At 39.0% G+C, this 26,525-nt stretch overlaps 1 protein-coding gene across 1 annotated transcript in view; it reads left to right on the forward strand.

Moving 5' to 3' along the window:
• The window catches only part of CENPF (centromere protein F), a 57,779-nt gene that overhangs the window by 7,253 nt on the left and 24,001 nt on the right, over positions 1 to 26,525 (forward strand). Inside the window, exons 4-12 of the mRNA XM_055419077.2 lie at positions 1,528 to 1,649; positions 2,072 to 2,163; positions 4,119 to 4,410; positions 5,525 to 5,727; positions 12,325 to 12,450; positions 13,556 to 13,684; positions 15,473 to 15,595; positions 20,517 to 20,652; positions 22,486 to 25,880. Of these exons, the coding sequence (XP_055275052.2) occupies positions 1,528 to 1,649; positions 2,072 to 2,163; positions 4,119 to 4,410; positions 5,525 to 5,727; positions 12,325 to 12,450; positions 13,556 to 13,684; positions 15,473 to 15,595; positions 20,517 to 20,652; positions 22,486 to 25,880 (4,618 nt within the window). The remainder of the gene's footprint in view (positions 1 to 1,527; positions 1,650 to 2,071; positions 2,164 to 4,118; positions 4,411 to 5,524; positions 5,728 to 12,324; positions 12,451 to 13,555; positions 13,685 to 15,472; positions 15,596 to 20,516; positions 20,653 to 22,485; positions 25,881 to 26,525) is intronic.

Raw genomic sequence — 26,525 nt, forward strand, 5'->3', positions numbered from 1 at the left:
TATTCCTAGCACCTGGCAATTGCAGGTCCTCAAATACTTGTTGAATGAATAAATGAAAGAAGCTTTTGTTTTGGAAAGCAGGTGCTTGGGAAGTAGGAAGTTCACTGACTAGTTTGATCTGCGTTTCTGTAATAACGAGCGATGTTGAGAATCTTTTCATGTTGTTGGCCATCTATCTGTCTTTTTTGGAGAAACGTCTGTTTAGATCTTCCATTTTTTGATTTTTTTAAGAAATAATTTTTATTTACATATTTAGTTTTGGTTGTGTTGGGTCTTCACTGCTGCACAGGCTTTTTTCCAGTTGCGGTGGGCAGGGGTACTCTCCTGTGGAACACAGGCTCTAGGGCATGCGGGCTTCGGTAGCTGTGGTGCGTGGGCTCAGTGGTTGCAGCTCCTGGGCTCCAGAGAGCAGGCTCAGTAGTTGTGGTGCATGGGCTTAGTTGCTCCACGGCACGTGGGATCTTCCTGGATCAGGGATCGAACCCACGTCTCCTGCATTGGCAGGTGAATTTGTTACCACTGAGCCACCAGGGAAGCCCTGCTATTGTTGTTTCATATTGAATTCCATGAGCTGCTTTTATATTTTGGAGATTAACGTTTTGTCAGTTGCTTCATTTGCAAATATTTTCTCCCATTCTGCTGCTGCTGCTGCTAAGTCGCTTCAGTCGTATCTGATTCTGTGCGACCCCATAGACGGCAGCCCACCAGGCTCCTCCGTCCCTGGGATTCTCCAGGCGAGAACACTGGAGTGGGTTGCCATTTCCTTCTCCAATGCATGAAAGTGAAAAGTGAAAGTGAAGTCACCCAGTCGTGTCTGACCCTTAGCGACCCCACGGACTGCAGCCTACCAGGCTCCCCCATCCATGGGATTTTCCAGGCAAGAGTACTGGAGTGGGGTGCCTTTGCCTTCTCCATTCTCCCATTCTGAGGGTTGTCTTTTCATCATCTTATTTATGGTTTCCTTTGCTGTGTGAAAGCTTTTACGTTTAATTATGTCCCATTTATTTTTCTTTTCATTTCTCTAGAAGGTAGGTCAAAAGGATCTTGCCAAAGTCTATGTTATTAATATAATGACAATATTATATGTAATGTTATCTAGTTTCAAGATTTGAGCCCCTGCTTCAATGATACCAGTGTCCTCCTGTCTTAAGTTCTGGGTTTTTTTTTTTTTTTTTGGTAGCACTGTGTCTTTCTTTGGCCTAGAATATAAACTTTGGTTGGAATGTGTCCCAACCTTCCCAACTCTTCTTTGTTATGATAGTGGTTATTACAGATCTTCATTATAGCCTGTATCACACTGTAATTGGCTGGCTTATATTTCTGTTTTCCTAACCAGCCCGAGTTCCTTTGGAGACAAAGGCCCGTCTCGCAAGTTAGTTCTTATGAAGTGTCTGCTGGATGAATGCAGTGGCAGGAGTTCTTAGAGGGTGGGTTGTTTGTCGGTTTGTTGCTCTCTGGGAATGTATGGTATTGGTGTTCTGCAGCTGTGACTCTGGTGTGGCATTCTCTCGGGTCGTTTTCTCACAGGTGTAAATCTGAACTTGAAAGAAGCCAACAAGCTGCACAATCTGCGGATGTCTCTCTGAATTCATGCCTTACACCACAAAAAATTTTTGCAACTCCACTCACACCAAGCCAGTATTACAGCGGTAAGGATTCTTTTCCCTTTGTATAAATAGCTCTTTTGTTGAGATTTTAATTCTGCCCAAGAAATGAAATCATTCAACCTTGAATTCAGCTTCTAATTTAAGCATTGAAAACAACAACAAAAAGCAGCCATTAGTTACATATATATTTGTGTATCTGTTGAAATATGTTGTGCCATCAGTCAGCCTTTAAGCTTTTCGCTTTATGCGTCTATGGTATTTTTAAAAATAATTCAGTTTTGGAATATTCAAAATGCTTGTGTTTCCATGCATTTTAATATTTGGGTAATTTGATCGGTATCGGTTGCCTTAACCAAAATGTTCTTTCTATCTGATGTACAAAGATACTCATTTCTAGACTATCATAATGATTCTTTGCAAAATCAGTAATCAAACTGAAACTGTATCTCATTGTCTGTGTATAGGTTCCAAATATGAAGATCTAAAAGAAAAATATAATAAAGAAGTTGAAGAACGAAAAAGATTAGAGGCAGAGGTAAAAGCCTTGCAGGCGAAGGTAAGTTAATTACGGGCCTTTTAATGGAGTATGCAGTTGAGGAAGTCCTTTGATATAGGCGGGATAGAGCAAGGGTAGGAAAATCTGCTCCACGAAGGGCTGACCTGTTTTTCTTACCTGAGAAACAGAGTTCCTGGCTCATTGGTTATGATATTTTTAAGTTTAAAAATAGGTAAGAGTGGAGTAAAATGGATTGGCAGATGACTTTATCCCTAAATATCAAATAAGCCCCAAATTCCTCAGAAACTGTGGAAACATACTTAAGTTTCTCTGTTAAGATCTTATGATAAAGAATATGTTTGGAGAGGGTGGGACCAGAGTTATTCCTGGCTGACTTTGGCACCTGGAGGCAATTGCTTCCTATTCAGACCTTCTGATGGAATTTGTTGATTGCTACCAGGGATGAGAAGTTTTGGGATCATTATTAATGAAATGTTTATTTCAGGTGAGAAGGTTGTCAACATAATCTCTAGTTCTTTTCAATAAGTAGCTGACAAGGGATTTAAACTCCGGTTTGATGGGGAAAAAAAGGCTGAGAGAGGAGGGTGAAAGATTTGCTTAACATCAATAAAATAAACAAAACACATGTTTGGGGAACTCCAGCTTTTAGTTGCAGGACTGACCCTGAAAATACCTGGTATCTGTAGAATATAGCTTTTCCATTTCTGCTCACATGGTATTATTATTTTTTTAATTCCAGTTCGGTACGGAATGGCACAATTCCACTAAGCATATGAACTTGGTGAGATGGCCCAACTTAGCAGACAGGTTAAGGCTGAATTTATAAGCAGATGTCTTAAATAATGAGGATCAAAAAGTACTTGTTAGAGTTTTAGCAATTTTAATTTTTTTTACGCCGTTAGCCCTGTTTTGAGATCACCAGAGTTTTGATACATAGCAAAGGCATTGCTTTTCAACATGAATAGAAATTAAACAGTAAACTTCTGATTGTCTTGGAACTATCATTTGCTTTGTTACCCGTTTCAGTCAATGGTATCAATTCTGGCCCTGACATCTGTTCCCAGAGTTATTTTGTGGAGGACTGTGAGTCTCCAGAAACATTAAACCTCTCCCTGTGGTGAGAAAAGCCCTTGCTATAAAAAATTTAACTCAGCTACTGTAGTTGCAACTTGATGTTTGTCAGAATGGAGACAGAGAACAAAAAGGATTCTAAACAGCAGAAGATCACAAATGGGTTTTATGTAATACAAAATGCCTCTTAGGACATTTTTTGGGGGGAAATGGTATGGTGGAACATGTAAGAGTTTTGTGGTTAGTACTGAATTTTGAGTCTTTGTGTGTAAAGCTATAGGGGGAAGTGACCAAGAATGGCAAAGGAAAATCATATTTCAGAATTCAAAATGGCAGTGAGTACTCATGCATTTTTATGAAGTACATGAGGGATGCAGGATAAATACAAAAGCTGAGCCCAGTTAAAATTGATTGGACCTCAGATTGTGTTGGCTTCACCCTCCAGTGCTAAGTCTGACTGTTAGAACATTTCACCGGGTAATGGGACTCAGTGGTTCTCCTGACTTGATGAATGTTCTTTCTTGGTACACAATGGAAGTGCTATTAAATACCTTCTTAGCGTGGCTTGATGTTCTATTTGAAAATAAGTGCGTGGTCTTTTTTAAAATTTTAATTGTCGTGTAGCTGATTCACAGTGTTGTAGTAGTTTCAGGTGTACAGCAAGGTGATTCAGTTTTATGCATATAAATATTTATATATATATATGCACACACATACTTTTTCAATTCTTTTCTGTTTAGTTTATTGCAAGATATTGAATCTAGTTTCCTGTGTGTAAGATCTTGTTTATCTATATTACATGTGGTAGTTTTTCCCCCACCACCACTTTCCTCTTTGATGAGCATGTTTATGTCTGTGAGTCTAGTACGTAGTCTTAAATATTGTGACTTCTAAAGGGCTCTAAAGGGCTTCTGTTTTTACAGAAAGCAAGCCAGGCTATTCCCCAAAGCACCATGAATCACCGGGACATTGCCCGACATCAGGCTTCTTCATCTGTGTTCTCATGGCAACAAGAAAAAACCCCAAGCCGTCTTTCATCCAACACTCTAAAAACTCCAGTTAGGAGAGATTTGTCTTCATCTCATTTTTCTGGGGAACAAGAAGTGACTCCGAGTAGATCAACTTTGCAAATAGGGAAAACAGATGCTAACAGCAGTTTCTGTGATAATTCTAGCAACTCTCATCTTTTGGATCAGTTAAAAGCACAGAACCAAGGTAAATTCTTGAGTTAAATTTTCCTGAGATAATTTCAGACATGACTGCAGACACGTTTAATCCTTGAAAGTGGTAATGTGTTTGTTAGACCCATCCGTGGTCAATGTCCCAGCCTGGTGATAATGAAATACTGTCTTTGGGATAATGGAAAAATCTATCACCGTTTGGAAAGATACCTTCATTTTACTTAAAAGCTGGTGCCGTGAAGACTTCAAATGTAGGGTGAGTGGCTTTGACTTTCCGAAGCAGCGAAAAGAGGTTACTGTTGACATTCCCTGCGCTTCTCACCTGGCTCCTTTTGTGGCCCATGGAACAGCTAGTTTTGGCCAGAGGCGTGGCATGTGTCTACAGAATGGCTTTTCTGTGTGCTGCCAGGCTGTCCATATGGGGGCAAACCTGTAACCTTGGCTGCTGCACCGCACTGCTGCTGACAGCCAAGGGTGCCAGGTGGTGTTTTGGAATCTGCTCTGCAGACTATGATAATTTCCAGTGCTGTGATAGATTGAAAATCACCATCAGCGTGCACTGGTGAGAGCTATCGCACGGCCAGTGCCTTTGGAACCAGTATTGTGTATATGTGGGGAGAAAAAAATGAAAAAAAATTATTGTTAATTTTGGCAGTAGAGGAGGTTCACACTGTCTTGCTCTTTACTGGAGGAAAAGCCACTAGAGAATACAGGAGGGTGAATTTTTCACTGCTTAGCACTTATTTGCATTGATACGGGTACAAAACAAATATATCCGTATATTTGTATATTTGTGTATAAAACTAAGTGGTAATTTTAACACAGGGTATTATATGTGATACACTTTTTGCAGTTTTCTCAATAAGACTTCATGATTTTAGAAAAGCATTTCCCCCTGCCACAAGTTTTCTGTGAAAACAAAAAATTTTTCTTCTGCTTTTTATAGGATTTTTGAATACAAATAACAATAAAGACTAAATATTGAAATTAAATCCAATTAAAGTAGCTTCGTTTAATGTGAATTGATTTATATTTGACGCACCAAAGATTTCAGAGTGTAGTAACGGTGATACATTCTGAGTTTAGTTGTAAATTTCTTTATGAAAAATATATGTTAATTGAAGTGTGGGTTTTGTTTGTGATTTAAGAACTAAGGAGCAAGATTACTGAGCTGGAACTACGTCTGCAAGGACAAGAAAAAGAAATGAAAGGCCAAGTGAATAAACTTCAAGAACTCCAACTCCACCTGGAGAAAGCAAAAGTGGAATTAAATGAAAAAGAGAAAGTTTTGAACAAAAACCGGGAAGAACTAGTAAGAACAACTTCACAGTGTGACCAGGCGTCAACCAAGGTACTCAACTTTTCATGAGTTATTGATAAATCTGCATTTTTTTCATACAATTATTTGCTTGCTGCTAAGTCACTTCAGTTGTGTCTGACTCTGTCCGACCCCACAGACAGCAGCCCACCAGGCTCCCCTGTCCCTGGGATTCTCTAGGCAAGAACACTGGAGTGGGTTGCCATTTCCTTTTCCAATGCATGAAAGTATGCTTAGACTTGTAAAATATCAGTAATGAACCATATTAATATATACTAGGCAGTATTGGTTGCAGTTGAACAGTAAATTCTTTTAGAATTTGGTAGATCTGGGTCAAGTCTGGACTGTATATTTTTTAGCTGAGGGACTTGGACAAGTTGCTGATCTCTTACACCTCAGAGGGTGGTGAAGAATAAAGATGTGTATACAGCATCTGGCAGGTGCCTGATACGGAGAAGAGGCACTTAAAGTCATGGAGCTTTAAAAGAGGTTTAGGACATACTGATAGAGTTGAATTGATCTACTCATGGAAACCAGTATATACCCTTCTGCCATGTAACATTTTTCCTTTTTTACGTTTTTTATTTTGTATTGGGGTATAGCTGATAACAGTGTTGTGATGGTTTTAGGTGAACAGCGAAGGGACTCAGCCATATATATACATGCATCCATTCACCCCTAAACTCCCCTCCCATCCAGGCTGCCACATGTCATTGAGTAGAGTTCCCTGTGCTGTACAGTACGTCCTTGTTGGTTATCCATTTTCAACATAGCAGTGTGTACATGTCCATCTGAAACTTCCTAACTCTCCCTTCACCCATCCTTCCCCCCGGCAACCATTAGTTCACTCTCTCAATCTGTGAGTCTGTTTCTGGACTCAATTTGAGTCACTTACTGACTCATTTGACAGATATTTATCGACATTCTGCTGTATGTCAGGCCCTGTTCTAGACCTGGGATGCGGCAGTGGCAGTGAGTAAACAGGCAAAAAACGCTGCCCTTATGGAGCTTCATCCTAATGGGGGATGCAACGTAAATGTATCAGGCACATTGATGGTGTGCTATATGGAGACGAGTGTAGAGAAAAGTGAATTCACTTTTATATATTTTTGAGTCTTATTTACTAGTAATTTGTTAAGGATTCTTGTGTCTATATTTATGAGGGATGTTGGTCAGTTGTTTTCTCTTTTTGTACTGTCTTTGTCTGGTATTTGTATCAGAGGTAGTTCTAGTTTCATAAAATGAATTGGGAAACGTTCCCTCCTCTTCTGAGTTTTTGGAAGATATTGTGTAGAATTGGTATTATTTCTTCTTAACGTTTTGTAGAATTCTCTGAAACTATCTGGGCCTGAAGATTTCTTTTTGGGAGTTTTAAATTACAAATTCAATTTTTAAAATAGTGACAACTATTAAAATTCTTTATTTCCCATCGGATGAGGTGGGTTAGTTGGTGATTTTAGAGTAACTTTCATCTAAACTGTCAAGTTTCTGTATGCAGGGTTCATAGTACTTCCTTATTCTTTTGATGACTGTAGGTCAGGCTTCATTTCTGATATTTGTGCCTTCTTTTGTTTTTCTCTTTGTCACTATTGCTTGGAGTTTGTCAGTTTTATGGCTCTTTTTTTGATCTTACCAAAGAGTCAGCTCTTTAATTCATTGATTTCTTCTATTATTTCCTGTTTTCAACTTCAATGATTTTTTTTTCTCTCCTCGGTTATTTTCTTCTGCTTCCTTTGAGTTTATTTTACCCTTCTTTTTCTTGGTTGTTGAGGTGGGGTGCTTAGTTTATTGACTTGAGACTTTTCTTCTTTTCTAATGCAGACATTTAATGCTATAAATTTCCCTTTCCTACTACTTTAACTGTGCCCTTTAAATTTTGTTATGTCTCATGGATTATTCAGAAATACCTTGTTTAGTTTCCAAGTATTTGGAGATTTTTCTCTTTTTGTTATTGATTTATTGTTTGACTCCTTTGCTGGCAGAGAACATATTCTACGATTTCAGTTCTTTTAGATTTCTTGGGGTTTGTTTTATGGTCTAGGATATGGTTCATTGTCTTGGTATATATTTCATAGGCACTTGGGAAAAAAATGTATTTTCTCTTGAGAGCAATATTCTAAAAGTGTCATTAACTCCTGTTGATTAATGTTCTTTGTTGAATTCCTCTTTATCTTTGCTGATTTCCTGTCTAATTGCTTCTAGCAATTGTTGAGGGAAGGTTATTGTAGTCTCCCGTAATTGTCTATTTCTCCTTTCAGTTTTATAAATTTTTGCTTCACTTATTTTGCAGTTCTGTAGTTTGGTGCATACACATTTAGGAGTGTTACGTCTTCTTTTGGATTGACCTTTATCATGTAATATCCCTTAGTGTCTCAGATAATTTTTTTTTTTTATTTTGAAGTTTATTTTATCTGGTAGTAATCTCTCCAGCTTTCCTTTGGTTAAAGTGTCATGATGTATTTCTTTCTGTCTTTTTACTTTCAGCCTATCTATATTGTTAAGTTAAAAAATATGACCTTACTATGAATTAAAAAAATAGCCTAATGTTAGTTTTGTGTGGACAGCACATAGTTGGGTCATATTTTTTAATCCACTCTTTTATTCCCTTTTAGAAACACTATCTCTATTAATTAGTGTTTTTAGACCATTTATAGTCAATGTAATTATTGATATGTCATGACTTAAGTTTTACATCTTATTTTTTCTTTCTTTCATTTTTTACTTGGCTATTGTCATTTTTTCTGCCTTCCCGTAGGTTACTTGAACACTTTTTAGAATTCCATTTTGAATTATCAATAGTTTCTATTTCTTTGTAGGGCTTTTATGATTGTTCTAGATAATGTATGTATACATACAATTTATCAGTTTATCAGTGTTGTCATTCTATCAACTCTAATAAATTATTGAAAGTTTGCTTCTCTTTTTGTCCTTTTACCCTCCCCTATTTATAGTATAATTTTCTTGAGCATTTTGTATATATACATTTAGAGCCACATCAGGTAGTGTTACACTTTTGCTTTACTTGTCAAACATAATTTAGAAAACTGAAGAAGAAAAGGAAAGCCTATTGTATATACAAATATTCTTATTTTTCTTCCAAATTTCCTTCTTTCATCATTTCCTTTTCTTTTTAAAGAACATTCTTTAACCATTCTTTTAGTGTAGCAACAAATCCTCTCAATTTTCTTTTGTCTGGGAAAGTCTTTATTCTTGGAAGATATTTCTGCAGGGTATAGGATTCTGGGTTAACAGTTTTTTCTTTCAGTACTATCATGCTTTTCCTTGGGTCCCAAAGTTTCTTGTTAATCTGATTTCTTCTCTCTTTTCAGAGCTTCCTTATGTGTGTTTTAATAAAATATGTGGGTTTTGGATTGTTCTTGTTTTGGGAGTTATAGGGAAATGTTCATCTCCTGGAGGAGGTAGTCCCGCTTCATTTTTAGAATTCCTCTAGTGCAGTGCTTTCCACAGAAACATTGTCAACAACTTTGGGTTAGATATATGATGAAACATGACCTCCCTTGATGTGTGTATTTACTCTTTGTGCAGTCTGGGTTTGTAATTTGGTTTTCTAAGTTAGACTTGGATTCAAGCCCTAGCCCTGTTGCATCCCAGTAGTGTTACTTTGGAGCAACTTCTGAGTTTCAGTTGCCTATTCAATAAAATGGTGTTAGTAATAATGCCTTTCTCATAGGATTGCTGTAAAGTTTGTGATAATTTTTATAAAGGCTTTAGCATAGTGCCTGGCATATGGTGAACTTATAATAGTTGTTATTGTTATATCGAGTTCCTAGTCAATTTAGTTCATTTGCATTTCTGCCAACACAGGCTTCTTTTGTATATGAGAATTATACTTATCCTTGTACATGTTGAGGGCTTCCCTGGTTACTCAGATAGTAAAGAATCTGCCTGCAGTGCAAGAAATCCAAGTTCAATCCCTGGATCTGGAAGATCCCCTGGAGAAGGGAATGCCTGCCCACTCCAGAATTCTTACCTGGAGAATTCCATGGACAGACGAGCCTGGCAGTCTGCAGTCTATGAGGTCGCAAAGATACTGAGCAACTAACTTTTACATGTTGTTTTGTTGGTTTTGGTGTGACAGGATCACCAGATCCTTCTCTCTAGCATATATCATGAGGTCACTTACCAAATCATGAATTAAAATTTTTGAATAGGACAGTGCTGAGAACATAGCTTTTGCTTTCTTTCTATTAGAGACTTCCCTCCAGGTTCTTAAGGCTCATTTACTCAGTGCTTTCTGGATTCCATTTTTTTTCTCGTAAACTACAAATCCACCTAACTGAAAATTCAGTCTACCTTTCTCCATCTTGTCTCCAAAGATAGTATGATCTTGTCCAATATGTTGCTGAAATCAAATTATCCTTTTCTTGTGCTATTCCCTGATCTACGTTTAGAATTACCTATTAAATAAAGTGGAGCTAATTTAGCCAAAATCAGCCAGATGCTTCAGTAAACATATGCTGTTTCTAGGATGCCTCTTTTCCAAGTATTTACACACCATGTGGATACAAGGTTTGAACTCATGTAGAAACAGTGTTGGGGCTGGGCAGCAAATCTGGATTTCATATTTTATGGTTAAAACTCAGGCCCAGAGCACTGAGTCTCTAGGGTCTCTATGTACATACTGTTATATACTCTCTATATACATGAGCCGTGAACCCTTTTTTAGAGTATTATGAAGCATTCATGACACCTAGTGGCCAGGTACTTGTATATGGATGGTGCATCATAAATACCAACATTAAAAAAAATCTAAATAAAATACAAATGACTCCTAAAGGCTTTTTTTTTAAACCAACTGTTTGTACAATAATAAAGTTATTATTGATTGAGATCTTGTGGGTTGCAGTGTGAGGGAGTGCCAGCAGAGGGTGCCCAGGATTCAGTCATTCATTCTGCTGTGCATGGTTTTTTTTTTCCCCCTGAGAATTGTCAAAATTTTAGGCAGTGATTTTTGTCTTAGTTGTTTACTGCTGTATCCCCAGTGCCTAGCATGGTGTTTGACATATTTGCTGAGTTCATATTTATTATTGTTAGAAATAATTTCTTTCATATTTTTCCTTAGGGGTTTAAAAATTCAAGAACAATAAGGATAATGACAGAGGTGTATGTTAATGTTCAAAGCAGTGAATTAACTCGAACTACTGGCTCAGTATTTTACTTTTTAAATTCAAGATCTTGAAAGTTCTGATATTTGCAAGATCAGACCAGCTTTATCTTTTCATCTTTGGTTAATAATTGGTGTCAGGTCTTATGGGAAAATTTTACACAGTGTTTTCTTTTCCTCTTTGTTAAATTTCTAATAGTTCTAAATAGGCCTATAATGAGTCTCAGAGAAATATATTAGTGGTGAGATTTGCCCCACTGGGGTATCTTTCTTTTGGATCAGGAATTCTCCCCCAGCAACGTGAGTCGTTCTTATTCTTTCCTGGGAATTTAGAGTTGTTTTGTAGAGCAGTTCTAGGATTTGAACACCACAGGGGAGAATTAGAGGAATGGGTTTTAACACTTTGAAGATTTAATTTTAAAGAGGATCGTAAATTTCAGTGTAGTTCATGTTTTAAAAATTATTTTAAAGATAACTGACTATGTATAAAAAAGAATGAAATAATGCCATTTGCAGCAACATGGACCGACCTAGAGATTAGAAGTAAGTCAAAGACAAATATCACATGATATCATTTATATGTGGAATCTAAAAAAATCATACAAATGAACCTATTTACAACACAGAAAGACTCACAGACACAGAAAACAAATATGTGGTTACTAAAGGGGAAGACAAAGGGGAAGGTGGGCCGAGGGGTAAACTGGGGATTCGGGCTTAACAGATACACACAACTGTGTATAAAACAGATAAATAATACAGCACAGGGAACTATATTCAATATCTTATAATAAACTATAATGGAAAAGAATCTGGAAAAGAATGTGTGTGTGTGCATGTGTGTGTAGCTGAATCACTTTGCTGTATAGCTAAAACTAACACAACAGTGTAAATTAACTATAGTTCAATTAAAAAAAAAGATAACTGGCTATGTAAAAAGGCAAATGAGTATTCTTTGTGTTGCCTTTGGCAGCTTGGTTTAAAACCCATTGTGATACTCTCTGGAGTGCTGTGAACTTCCAAACATTTAAAATGACATAGTGGGAGCATTGTGGAAAGATGCATATTAATATTTAAAATTTCTCACAAAATCTGTTATGCTTGAAACAGACTACGTATGAGGATAATAGGTACCCTCTGGTTATTTTGCAGCCTCTAATTTACACAAGTCAACATCACTGCATTTTAACCTCTCATTTCTGTACAACAACATGTTAGGTGACTCAGTATTCAGACACACTGATTTCTTTTATGGCACAACTTATGAAGGGTTTATATCCTTGCTGGTATTTCCCAAATATAAATTTATGTGTGCTAAATAAAATAATTGTAGTAGTTTTGGTATTTGGCTAATTGTTTTAGCCCCAACTTTGTATGATATAAAAAAGTCAAAACACAATGTTAAACTTGAACCAGATCATGGGACTAATTTTTCTAAAATTCAAAATGTTTGCTTCTTTCCAAGAATAATTTTTGTTTTGTATTGAACATCTTAATTTGTTTAGTGTACTGCTTTGGAACAAAAATTGAAAAAATTGACTGAAGATTTGAGTTGTCAGCGTCAAAATGCAGAAAGTGCCAGATGTTCTCTGGAACAGAAAATCAAGGAGAAAGAAAAAGAGTTCCAAGAGGTAGGTTAAACGGATTCATGAGGAGTTTGTCCAGAAGGCTCTTGTGGTCATTTCCTAATTTGATCATTGAAAAGAGGAGTGTCTGTCATCATTTGGGATGTTCCACTAGAGGGGAAATGCTGTGTGTGGAAAAGGTTACTATCCTTCACACTTTTCCATCTTTCAGTTTTTGATTGGAGATGGGCTTTAGATTTTTTTTTAATCCATCTTTTCTGATTTGTTTGAAATTTGATACCAAGTAGAAAAGGATTGTATTTCTTATTTCAAACACTGTGTTGTAAGGGAAATTATATTACATTCTATAGCTGTGTTTTGTTTTGTTTACTTTTTTACAAGTTTTATTTGTTTTTTAATTTTTTGGCCATACCCTGTGGTATGTCGAATATTAGTTCTCCAACCAGTGATCGAATCTACACCTAATCCCACATTGGAAGGTGAAGTCTTAACCACTGGTCTGCAGGGGAAGTCCTTCCAGCTGTTTTTAAAGTCTGTGAGTTGGCAAATGCATTAGAAAGGTGATTAATGTCTAGGGGGAAGAAGTTGGCAGACAAGTTAGGGCTGAAGATGCACTTGAATAAATCTTGGTATCAGTTTCAGGTGAGTTAGCCTGGAAGTAGGTCTGTAGTCCTTCAGTGAGAGTTACTGGAATTGTTAATCTGGTGTCCCTGTGTGGTTATCAAAGTTAATTGGTGGCATCTACTTTCTGTTATTCTCAATGGTCAGTTGTGTGTGATATTTGATATTTTAAGCTCCATTTTCAAGTGTGTTGATTTCTCAGTGGAGTTGTGACTGGTTGGCTCTCAGCCCTACTGTTTTGTCCCTGGGTGCCTCGGAACAGAGGTGATTCATATAAGACGGGGATGAGGTGCCAACGGGCCAGTTTTCACGTGTTCTGGTGGACTGCTTCCTCTTCTGCTCAGAGACCGGGATCTGATGCCTGGGACCGGTGCTAAGGCTGACTGTGTTGGTCATCAAGTAGATGCCGACTGGCTCCATCCTCTCCTGTTCTTTGAGAAGAGCAGTGCCTGGAGGATGTCTGGGTCCCGCCCTGGGCTCTGCCTTGTTAACCAGCGTCAGTTGGATGCATTTGTCTTTCACTTTTTAGGAGCTCTCCCGTCAACAGCGTTCCTTCCAATCCCTGGACCAGGAGTGCACTCAGATGAAATCGAAGCTCACCCAGGAGCTACAGCAAGCTAAGAACACACACAACATCCTGCAGGCTGAACTGGATAAAGTAGGGTGCTAACTTATTTCTCCCTCCTCCGTAACCTCCTCCCCCACGTTTTAAAATAACATGTCATTTCTGTACCACAGCGGAAATAGGATTCCTTTAAAGGAAAAAAGCTTTCCTCCCTTTCTGTCATTACTAAAGTGGAGAGCAAACTGCACCTCTCTGGGTCTGGGTGTTCTCATTTAGAGAAAGAGGATGCTGAGTGGGCATCTCCGATATTCCGGTGGTTCTTGGTCATGCCACCACGTGGGAGCTCTCCTAAGTGTGTATGCTGCCAGTCAAAGCGCTGAAAATTATAATTTACTTTTTTAACACCCACTGCACAAATGATTTCATCCAGATTTATAGCTTTCTGACTTTTCCATGTGATGACGACACCCATATTTGAATCTGCAGCCTGGATGTCTGGTCTGCACTTCAGACCTGGGGGTGTGCATCTGGTATTTCCACTCACACGTCTAACAGGCATTTCACACTTAACGTGTTGTTATTGTAACTCCAACTTTTTTCAGACTTGTTCTTTGCTTAGTCTTCCTTGTCCCAGTAAAGAGCAATTCCATTCTTCACATTGCTTCGGTCAAAACCTTCCTGTCATCTTCAACTCCTCTTTCCTCTCATACGTCAAAGTAATCCCTTAAAACTCTGCTGACTGTCCCTTTATTCACACACACACACATGCACACTTCAGTGTATATTTGCACACATTTGTGTATATGTGCTCTAATACATATCATCGCTCACCTGGGTTTCTGTACTAGCAGAATCCTCCTGTGCCAGGATAAATTTTTACGAATTATTTATTGGCTGTCCCCCAAGATTAAGAAAACAATAAACATTTACAGATGTATAATTGTTTTTTTTCTTTGCTTGCTTGTTTTAATTTTTGTTAAAGAAGGAAACCGTCTGAGCTTTGTCCTTGTCGGATGTTTTGCAGTTCGTTTATTCTCCCTGCTGCCGGGTGTTGAGGTTTGTGGAGTGCCATTGGTGGTGTCGCTGGGCAGGGAACCGTGTGTGGGCTGATGTTTCTGCTATGTTTCCCACATGTGGCACTGGTGGCCTCTAGGGCATATATCTTCTCACATGTGACGGGATACTTCCAAGCTGCCCTCCGGGAAAGTCGTAGCAGTTTACCTAACACCAGGTCTAGGAGGCCTGTTACCGCCACCCTGCTAGTAGTGGACAGTCCTGGTTTCAAAAATTTTACCAAAGAGTGAAAAATGTTGTTATTGTTTTAATTCACAGTTTCTTGATTACCACTGAGGTTATTTCTTTCAGAGGATGACTTGCCACTTATATCTTTTGTATAAAATTTCTCTTTCTGTCTTTTGCTTACTTTTAAACAGGCTTGCTTTTTTGTACATTGAGTCATAGATGTGCTTTATGGATTCTGGAAATATTTTTATTCTGTTGTATTTATTACAAATGTGTTCTCTCAGTTTGTTTTCCCATCTTTGTTGTTTCTCATCTCATTTTTTATAAAACAAAGTTTAGTTGTTTGTTACTATTTAGTTGTTTTATTTCTTGTGATTAATTTTTTTCTTTTGTGGTTTCCTCCCCAAACCCAGCCGTATTCATCAACATATGCTATTGCCAAGTGATGTCACGGGTTAACATGATGGTATTTTAAGTTCGGCTTCTAGGACCATGTTAAGCTATAACATATATAGTATGTCTCAACCAAAAGAGATCGTTTCAGTTCTTATATTCCATGACCTTTTTATTATTTAAGAATGAATAGCTACTTGAAAAGTAAAAACAAAAATAAAGCTTTGCCTTGTTTTCTCTTTGTAGATCATGTCTGTAAAGCACCAGCTAGAAAAAAAATTGGAAGAGTTTAAGCAAAATTTAAGCAGAACTGAACAGGCCTTACAGGCAAGTCAAACCAAGGAGAGTGAGCTGAGCAGAAGCAGTGAGGTGAGGAGCACCTGTGCATGAGGAAGTGCGAGGGGTAAAGGATTTCTGTTACAGAAGCACCAAGCAATAAAAAGTGTATTACTCTGGCTTCAACAATCGCACACTGACCCTCATGTTCAAGATGTGCAGGCGTGGGTGATGGTGTCTTTGTAGAGTCATGGTCATGATACACAGTGGTGGATGAGGTTTCCCAATGACAAGGATATGAGGAGTAGCCTGGCAGTGCTTCTACCAATAGACTTTATCCACACTTACTTTAATTTGCTTCTCTCTGAATTTATGTAGTTGCTTGGAGTTTATTTTAAAGGACTTAATTAAAAACCACTTAGGGACAGTTAATAGGCTGAAACAATTTGAATAGAGCCATAAGTCAGTCTCATAATTTTATGAAGAAGCATAGCAGAACAGTAGAAGTTTCTTCTCTGTGAAATGTCACAGGGAGGACTATTTTTCACTAGTTTTTAAAATATTTTTTAAAGTATTAAATATTAAATCTTTTACATATCTAAAATTACTTGTTAGATTGTATAGATTTTTTTTTAAGTTCTCTGTAAGGAACAGTGATTTATCCAGGTGAGGCAAATCTAAATGTATTTATTCTCTCAGATTCCAAAAGTGTATTGGTTCTAGAATCAGAACATCTGTCAGTGGTAAAGAAGAGGTTGTTAAAGCAGCTATAGCCTCAGAGGGGTAATATTGCTGGAGAGAGGCGGCCACAGCCCCAGCCGCCCGAGTAGAGGAAAGCTTCATATCAGATGATGGTTTCATCAGCAAACGTTTTTAAATGGAAGCATTTGTTTCAGCAAAACAAATGTTTGCCTTTTGGCCAGTGGGGACCAACCAACAGATGCTTCTGCTAACATTTCCACAGGCAGACTGGCACCGAGCTCTTCCCTCTCTGAGCTTCCCTTTCAGCCAGGAACTCTCCTGCGACTCCACTGGCTGCCTGGTGGAAACATTTTGTAAAAGTGATCGTCTGGTTAAATGGGTCCAAACACTTTTCAAACGGTTTGCCTGGCCAAGGCTGCATAGCGAGCTGGACATTTCTTGCAGGTGTTTCTGAAGGCTCACGCGTCCCTGCAGGGTCTGGTTTGTCAGCCGAGGAGCTGTCCACCGTGAACTCGAGTGGTGCTGAGTTCAATGCCAGTCATGTTTTGCTCAATATTTCATAAATTTCTGGTCTGGAGGTGTCTAGCACAGGGCCAGAGAGTTCATTTAGAATTAGTCTTCAATGCATGTTTGTGTATATGTGTCTTCTTTTGAGAATAAGATCAAAAATTCAAAGGGCTTAGCTGGCTCTCCCATTTTGAATTGGGATTGGAGTCAGAAAAACAATCTACCCAGTTTGACGGGTGGTATAACTGTGGTAAAATGGTGGCTTTAGATGAAGTGAGAGCTGAACCTGCTCTGTGCCCTTGGGACCATGCCTTATCCTCTGTGAGTTTGACTTGCCGTATTTTCGTATGAGGACTAATAAAGCCCCTCCCTTTTCATAGTTGAATGAATGATTAAGTATTGTGTGTCAAGTGCTTAGACCTGCGCCCCACCCGTAAGGGCCCTTTGGTCTTGATGACTTAGAACTTTTTGGTGTGACCACTGTTTGGTGTCACCCGAGGCACAGAAAGTGATGAGCAAGGACACGCATTTGAAGTTTTTCACATGGAAAATTATAGCCTATTCTAGTCTGTCACTCTGGGTGTCTTTCTGTATCTAATTATAAGTAAGTGCAAGCAAGTCGAGTGCGCTTATAGGTTTTGGATGCTGAAATAATGTGACAGTTGTACCGAAATGTTCCTTGTCCGTGTTTAGCAAACTAATATGCCGCTCACAATGAGAAATTATCAGTAGTGGAAACGTGATTTAATGGCCCAATCAAGAGTAAAGTTAACAATTAGTATCAAAGTGAATAGAGGGTTTAGCTAGGCTGCTCTTCCAACATCTAGTGCCAGCCCCATAGCACTGGGGTTAGACGATCATAAACCGTCATTTGACAGCCAAGATGAGGGAACACTTGGCTTGGGGACCTTCCTGAGCGTGGGGACCTGTATGACACGGGGTCCTCTAAGGGACTTGGTCTGGCAGGGAAGAATGATGAGGTGGAAGGGGAGAAGCACATCCTTTGCATCCATCCCTGGTTCACCATATAGACTTCACACCAGCAGGGGACGTATTAAGCTTCATTCATGGGAGCGATCACGAGATGCCACACAGTAACTGAAATGTGTTTTGTCTGGCCCTAGGAAATGACACTTCCCTTGCTGCTTCTAAAACCAAAGTTGATCTGGGTGGAATTGCTTGCTAAGCTCTAATGCTGGCTTGTGGTTATAGGGATTTTTGTTGTGTGTTTCCAGACTGGTGCCCAATTATTCGAAACATGTTTGGTGGCGAGAGATGCCTGGGAGATTGTTTCCTTGTATGCTTAACTCATTGTTGGTAATGAGCTACCCAATCAAGTCTTAAGTGGCTGTAAGCTGTGCAGAAAACTAATTGCTGATGGCTGGCAGCCTACAGCTTCATTTTCAGATACTCATTTTCTAAATTCTGGCCTTTTAAAATTCTTGGGTTGGCCATGGCCGTAGCATGATAAGCCTGCAGGGTCCCGGGGTTGGCTGAATGTTTCTTCATTTGAAACAAATATTTACGGAGCTAATGCCAGAATCAAGGCATGTTAATCTTTCTACTGGGCTTAGTGTTCACTTAAACGTCTCCAGTTACGGACATGATGGATAGAGATGAGCAGATACGTGAACATAAGTTTTCCCCCTCCCTCCTGGGGTGCCTGCTTCATCTTCTTTTCACCTTCCTTCCTCCTGCTGGGATGTACCCAGCCTTGCATACAGTGACTCGTCAGCTTTCTTGTCGCACCTCTAGATGTAGATGGCGTTTGATTCAATGAATTTTTTACAGCAAAAAATACAAGTTGCAAAATGTATCTGAGATGGTTACATTCAAGTTACTCTCTTATGTTGAGCTCATTTAGCTGATCTTAACATTGGACACATAGAATCTAGCTGCTGTTGAATTTTAGGAAGAAACACTACTACTAATGCCCCATTGCCCGCTTTAGAGTGAGTTAAGGTATTTTTCCTTTCACATCTGTGATCTCATTTGAGTGGTGATTATTCTGAGTCTGAAGAGCAAACAAGCGATTATACATTCTCTAGTTGAAAGATGCTCGTTTAAGTCAATCACATCCTTGCATCTTAGTGATCATTCATCCTGTGCAGAATTTCACAGTGACCACCAGTATGAACGTCAGTCTTGACATGAGTCGGTGCGGGCCTTTAGTTCTGGTGAATCTCTTAATTTGATAGAGTCTCAGTTGAGCACATGGAAAGGAGGGAGGATCCAGACAAAGGAGACAGAAGTATAACTACAACGGGCTCTTAAATTTTGATGATGAAATGAACATATATACACTAACACAGCAGCCGCCAGCAAGTTTTCAAGTACTTTGTACCAGCCAGATTCTCCCTCTTCTTGAATTTGGCTTTGCTACATCAGTACCCATCTGCTGGTAGTAACCAGACTGATAATTGAAGGCAGGCTTCCAGCACCACGTTGCCAGGGCCATCTGTTTACTAACGGTGCAGTAGGGTTTTGGAGGATGGGTCTTAACTGTTTCTTTAAGAATTCAAAAATTTCCTTTACTTCTCAGAGGAATATTTTTCTAAGTGTGTTTGTGTGCTTTTAAAGTTAGGCTTAGGAGTCTCCCCTCCCCACACCACTCCGAGGATGGGGGTTGCTTAGTTCTATCCGTTTGTCATGTTACATGCCAATTCCCAGTGATCCAGAAGGTGCCATATAATATAGGTTGAAATAATTAACAACTGTAATATCATTGAAGGTTGAACAGCAGGTTGAGGAATATGGATAGAGGATTTATAATATTTATTATGCAAGTCACATGGTTAATAAGAAGCATTTTTATTCAGCAGACAAATACTACTTTAAGACTAAGAAAAATAGGTCTCCCTAGAAAATAGAGAAGGCAATGGCAACCCACTCCAGTACCCTTGTCTGGAAAATCCCATGGATGGAAGAGCCTGGTGGGCTGCAGTCCATGGGGTCGCTAAGAGTCGGACACGACTGAAGCAACTTAGCAGTAGAAAATAGAATGAAGCTGCGTGTGTCTGTCTGCTATTCTATGGCACATAGATGACGGCCCTTCATTTAATCAGACACCCACCAAAGGACCTGTCTTCACTGAGAAGCCTCAGATTCCTCCATCCAGGATTGATCCTTCCATGCTCCAGCCCTCTCATTTCCCATAGCACACCTCACCTCTCTTGAGCATATAACACATCCTGCCATGTATTAAGTGATGGCCCCCTGGCAGGTACCTGTCCTGAGGGCAGAGACTGTCTTAATTTGTAACTGCACCTTTCATAATGCCCATCCATTGCAGACTTTAATAAACATTTCTTAAAGGTAATTTTACTCATAAAGACATTCCCATATAGCAATGAAACTTAAGATGGTTTTACAAAAAAACATCAAAAATCGTCGCATGAATTTTTTTGGTTCGTTAGCACCTCAGAACTTTGCAAAGATATATATGATTATTTAGGCATGATGGAAACTTGGAGCGATTGTGTCTTTGGGGAGCTTGTAAAAAGGGTTTTCCTTATGAGTGAATGTTTTAACAACCATAGGGACACCCAGAAATTTCAAAAAGTAAACTTCTTGAAGGAAAAAGATTATCATCAGTTTTTAGATTTCGTGTTTCTGACTTCTATTTATAATATCATTTTAATGAAATAAAGCTATCTAACTTCATTGCTTGAAGAGCAAGTGTGGTTCCTTCCCTAGTGAGATGCACACATGGTCCCATGAGCCAGAAGTCCCACCAAGGCAGAAGCCCTGAGTTGCTTGAGCATCTACCTGGACAGTAAGATAACTAACTAAACCTGTCTTTTAGGAAATGAAGAGGGAAAACAGCCTCCTCAAGAGTCAGTCTGAGCAAAGGGCCCGAGAAGTCTGCCACCTGGAGGAAGAACTGAAGAAGGCCAAGCAGTGTTTGAGTCAAAGCCAGAATTTTGCAGAAGAAATGAAGGGTGAGTGGCGTTTTAGGGTTCTTTCTCTAGGCTAATGTTCCCTCAGGGGAGGGTGGATGTCATTAGAAACTTCTTTCAATTTTTCCATATCTTCTCCCAGAGAGATGTCAGCAGCTGATGTGGAAAAAGTTTTTGCTTTTCCACTTTTTAGTTTCCAGAGTGATAGTTGGACTTTTTTTTTTATTGGAACACACTGAGTCCCCAAATGCCTGGTTTTCAGCACTTTGAAACCAAAAGGGTAAATATTTTCCACACAAAAGTAAATTGTTGGTGCTGTCTCTTCCCCCAGCGTGCTATTTTGTGTCTCAAGTGTGTTTGTTAGTTATATCCAGACGGTGCATCTTCTCACCCATTACCATTTCCCTTATAAAGGAAAATTCTATATTAAATGCATGTTTTCCCAGCCCTTAGTGACCATTGTTTTTGGATGGATTACTTGACTGAATGATTTTATTTCCTTACTTTCTATATAGCCACAGAATGATGCTCTGTACACCAAATGATTCCACTGTTTGTTTCACATTATTTGTATGTGCCATGTGTCTTTATTTAGATTTATGTTCTCCCCCAGGGTGTTTGCACATCTTGGATATCTTTTCACCTGAGCACTTCTGACTCTTTCCTTTTTTAAATTCTAACCTCCCCATACAGCTTTCAGTTTTCCATGGCAGGAGGTAGAAATACCAGTCTTCTGATTTTTTGAAAGAAAACTGTAGGAAAAGAAAGAGGGTGTTTTTCTCAGCGTTGGTCACCAGTGTCATTGCTTGAGGCTCTCACAAGCAAATAGCCCCTATAGCACCTGTCTCCATCAAGCCATCCACTCTCATTAGGTAGATGGAGATGAGTGGGCTAAAAGCAGGAATTGCTGTCCAGTTGGTATAACACCTGAGTTTATAATACATGCTACCTTTTTCATCTACTACTGAGATTCTTTAAGACTTCCCATTGTTGGATGAAAGCAGTGTGATTATTCTCAACTCAGAGGGGCCCATGGGCGGAGGGGAGTTTTTAAGCAGAGAACAGGCAGTGATGGAGCCTATGACATCTTCCTGATGATTCTCATCTTCACAGGCACCACCCTGACTCTGAAGGGCTGGGGTGTGGGGCCATTGCTCCTCACTCATATTCCTATGTATGCCTTGAGAGTTGCTGATATATAGAACCATATATACTTTGGGGGAAAAAAAATTTATATTTTTTAATTGAAGTATAGTTGGTTTACAATGTTGTGTTAGTTTTAGCTGTACAGCAGAGTGATTCAGTTATACACACCTTTTCCCTTATAGGTTATTAGAGAATAATTGAGTATAACTCCCTATAGCACCACATACTCTTGTACTTAAGCCTGATCCTGTGGATTTTTAGCTAAAATGGCGAAGAGGTTATTAACTCTTCTGAGATATCAGGGATGTTGCTTAGTGATGTGGGATATTTCCATTTTAGTGCTGCTCTTGTCACACTTTTTTCTCCTTGAATAGCTATTTCAAAAGGGCAAAAATATGAATACACATAAGCATATACAAGATAAAAGAATAAAAGATGGTTTCCAGTGCTTAGGAAAATAACCCCTTGGTGTTTTATACAATAGCACTTTGTTTTGCTGCTTAGAAAGAAGATAAACAAATGTATTGCCATCCTGAAAAGGACCATTTTCTTTATATGAGCTTAGATAATTATCAGGTGGTTTGCTTTCAAGGAGGTATGCAGGCAGTAATGCCAATTTTTACGTGATTTAAGCTGTTAGTTTTTTTTTTAAAGAGTTTAGAATTCTTGTAGAATAAGTATTTATTAAAGCCATGATAACTTAAAAATATATTTTTTCTGTTTTAATAGCTAAGAATACCTCTCAGGAAACCATGTTAAGAGATCTTCAAGAAAAGATAAATCAGCAAGAGAATTCCTTGACTTTAGAGAAACTGAAGCTTGCCTTGGCTGACCTTGAAAAGCAGCGAGATTGTTCTCAAGACCTTTTGAAGAAAAGAGAACATCACATTGAACAACTGAACGAAAAGTTAAGCAAAACAGAGAGAGAATCTGAAGCATTGTTGAGTGCTTTGGAATTAAAGAAGAAAGAATATGAAGAACTGAAAGAAGAGAAAACTCTGTTTTCTCGCTGGAAAAGTGAAAACAAACAACTTTTAAATCAGATGGAATCAGAAAAGGAAAGCTTGCAGAGTAAAGTTAATCACTTGGAATCTTGTCTTAAGACACAACAAATAAAAAGTCACGAATATAATGAGAGGGTAAGAACCCTGGAGATGGAAAGAGAAAATCTAAACGTGGAGATCAGGAACCTTCAAAATGTGATCGCCAGCAAGACCGCAGAGGCAGAGACACAGAAACGAGCTTATGGAGAACTGCAACAGAAAGCCGAGTTCTCAGATCAGAAACACGAGAAGGAGATAGAAAATATGTGTCTGAAAATCTCTCACCTCACTGGGCAAGTGGAAGATCTAGAACATAAGCTTCAGTTGCTGTCAAGTGAAATCATGGACAAAGACCAGCGTTACCATGACTTGCATGCTGAATCTGAGAGCCTCAGGGATCTGCTAAAATCCAGAGAGTCCTCTGCAGTGACAAGTGAGCCTCATCAGAGAAGTTGTCTGGCTTTTGAACAGCAGTCTGCACTGAACAATTCCTTTGCAAATAGAATCGGAGAGCAAGAAAGCATGCCTACAGAAAGGAGCGGATGCTATGTAGCAACAGACCAAAGTCTGAAAAGTTCATCCATGTTGCAAAATAGAGTTGTTTCTCTTGAATTTTGCTTAGAGTCACAAAAGCAGATGAACTCAGATCTGCAGAAGCAGTGTGAAGAGTTGGTGCAAATCAAAGGAGAAATTGAAGAAAACCTCATGAAAGCAGAACAGGTGCATCAAAGTTTTGTGACTGAAACAAGTCAGCGCATTAGTAAGTTACAAGAAGACACTTCTGTTCATCAGAATGTTGTTGCTGAAACTTTAGCTGCCCTGGAGAGCAAGGAAAGAGAGTTGCAACTTTTGAATGAAAAATTAGAAACTGAGCAGGCAGAGATTGGGGAGTTAAAAAAGAACAACAGTTTACTTCAGGAATCTCTAAAGGAGCTACAGTTTTTGTCTGAGACCCTGAGCTTGGAGAAAAAGGAACTGAATTCCATCATTTCTCTAAATAAAAAGGACATTGAAGGGTTGACCCAAGAGAATGGGACTCTCAAGGAAATTAATGCCACCTTAACTCAAGAGAAGATGAACTTGCTCCAAAAAACCGAGAGTTTTTCAAACTGTATAGATGAAAGAGACAAAAGCATTTCAGAGTTATCTAATCAGTACAAACAAGAAAGGCTTACTTTACTACAAAGATGTGAAGAAATAGGAACTGCATTTCGGGATCTTAGTGAAAAATACAAAGCGGTTCAGGAAAAGAACTCTAAATTAGAATGCTTGCTGAGTGAGTGCACGGGTGTTTGTGACGACAGAAAAAATGAATTAGGACAGCTAAAGGAAACATTTGCAAGGGAACACCAAGCCTTTGTATCACAGTTAGCATTAGCTGAAGAAAGAAACCAGAATTTAATTCTGGAGTTGGAGACAGTGCAGCAAGCCCTGCAGTCTGAGATTACAGATATCCAAAACAGTTCCAAGAGGGAGACTGATGGTTTAAAGCAAGAAATCATGAATTTAAAGGAAGAACAAAATAAGATGCAACAGGAAGTTAATGCCTTATTACAAGAGAATGAGCACCTAATGGAATTACTGAAGACGAAAGATGAGCATCAGTGTCTAGAACTGGAACCAGTTCAAGACTCTGAGAAAGAAGGAGAGAGGGAGATAAATACAGGTCACGTTCAACTTCCGATGGATCTTGATGTTAAAGATACTTCTCTGGACACTTGTAATGCACAGCTGGTGCAAGTAGAATCTAAAGTCAGAAACATGGAATTAAAACTTCAGAAGAGTGAGAAGGAAGAGTGTCTACAGCATGAATTACAAACTAGAGAATTAGAAACTGAAGATTTGCAACAAGATACTCAGTCACAAGATATTAGTGGCCTTGGAGACTCTGAAATAGATCCAGAAGAAAAATATATTTCAGTGCTTCATGAGTTGTCAGCAAGTCAGCAGGACAATGCCCACCTGCAGTGCTCTCTACAGACAGCCATGAACAAGCTGAATGAGTTAGAGAAAATGTGTGAAGCCCTGCAGGTTGAAAAGTCTGAACTCATATCTGAGCTGAACGACTCAAGATCAGAATGTATCACAGTGACTAGTAAAATGGCAGAAGAGGGAGGGAAACTAGTAAATGAAGTTGAAACATTAAATGACGAGAATGGACTTCTCCACGGGGAGTTAGTGGAAGAAACACCAGACGGTGAATTTGGTGGACAACAAGATGAGCAGACATCTGTGAACTTAAATCCTTTGGATGACAGTAATTTATATGAGCATTTGACCCTGTCAAACAAAGAGGTTCAAATGCACTTTGCTGAATTACAGGAGAGATTTTCATCTTTACAGAGTGAACACAAAATTTTACACGAACAGCACTGTCTGATGAGCTCTAAGATGTCAGAGCTGCAGTCCTATGTTGACACATTAAAGGCTGAAAATTCAGTCTTGTCGATGAGTCTGAGAAGCTCTCAAGGTGACTTGGTAAAGGAGGTGACCCCAGGACCCAGGGAGGAGCATTTACTGTCCTTGTCATTTTCTTGTGTGACTGACAGCCCTGGTAATGCAAGTTTGGGAGAATCCTCTTTTTACAAAGATCTTTTAGAGCACACAACAGAAACGTCCCTCTTGAATAATTTAGAAGGGACTGTTTCTGCAAACCAGTCCAATGTAGAGGAGGTCTCAAGTAGTCTGGAAGAGGAGAATTTGACCGAGAAAGAAATCCCCTCTGCCCTACTGAGGAGCACTCGAGAACTTGAGACCCTCTGTCAGACGTACCTCCAGTCCCTCAAGCAGCTGGAAGAGAAAATTGAAAGTCAAGGGATTACGAAAAACAAGGAAATCGAAGAGCTCAAGGAGTCACTGAGTTCTTCGAGGGAGGAGCTCGACTACCTCAGGAAGCAGTATCTGTCAGAAAATGAGCAGTGGCAGCAGAAGCTGACAGATGTGACAGCGGAGATGGAGTCCAAGTTGGCGGCTGAAAGGAGACACACGGAGCACCTTACACTTGAGCTTGAAGTGGCGCGGCTCCAGCTGCAGGGTCTGGACTTAAGCTCTCGGTCTCTGATCAGCATGGACACAGAAGATGTAAGTGCATGGGACTGACATGCTGTTTCTCTAATCGAGCGCCTCGGAGGCACGCAGTGTTTGTTGAGATCGACATTAAGTCCAAATTAAAATATTTTTAAGGTTTAAGGAAATAAGAGCAAAATATACCAAAGTTTTGAAAAAATAAGCCAGAACTTTAGAAAAGTGTGTCAGCTTTATTTGGGGGGTAAAAAAGTATGTCAGCTTTATTTGAGGGGTAATTTCTATCATCATCATCTTTAAAAATTATTATATTGGACATTACTACAGATGTTTTTTAAAGTCTCCTAGAGAAAATCATATCACGGAGTCAGAATATCTTCTTGAGGATGTCTGTATATTTTCACTTTGTGATTTAATAACACATTGAATCTCAAACTGGCACTTGTGAATGGTAAGGTGATCAGAATTTTACCCCACTCACTCTTTTCAGACTGTTGTTAATGTGACAGAGTCACAGTCATGAGGCCAAACATTAGTGTTTATTTTGTAATTCTGAATACTTTTCTGACAATTTGCTTGGGTACAACTCTATGATTTGATATCACTTATTCTAAGAAACACATTTTTCTTTGTTGAATAAAAAGCTGTTTAGGTACTTATACCTTTGTCTTTTCTAGTCTACCAGCTAAACTAATAATGGTG

The sequence above is a fragment of the Moschus berezovskii genome, chromosome 17, assembly GCF_049115385.1.
Source record: "Moschus berezovskii isolate FMDL1 chromosome 17, NW_MosBer_1.0, whole genome shotgun sequence".
Classification (NCBI taxonomy): Eukaryota; Metazoa; Chordata; class Mammalia; order Artiodactyla; family Moschidae; genus Moschus; species Moschus berezovskii.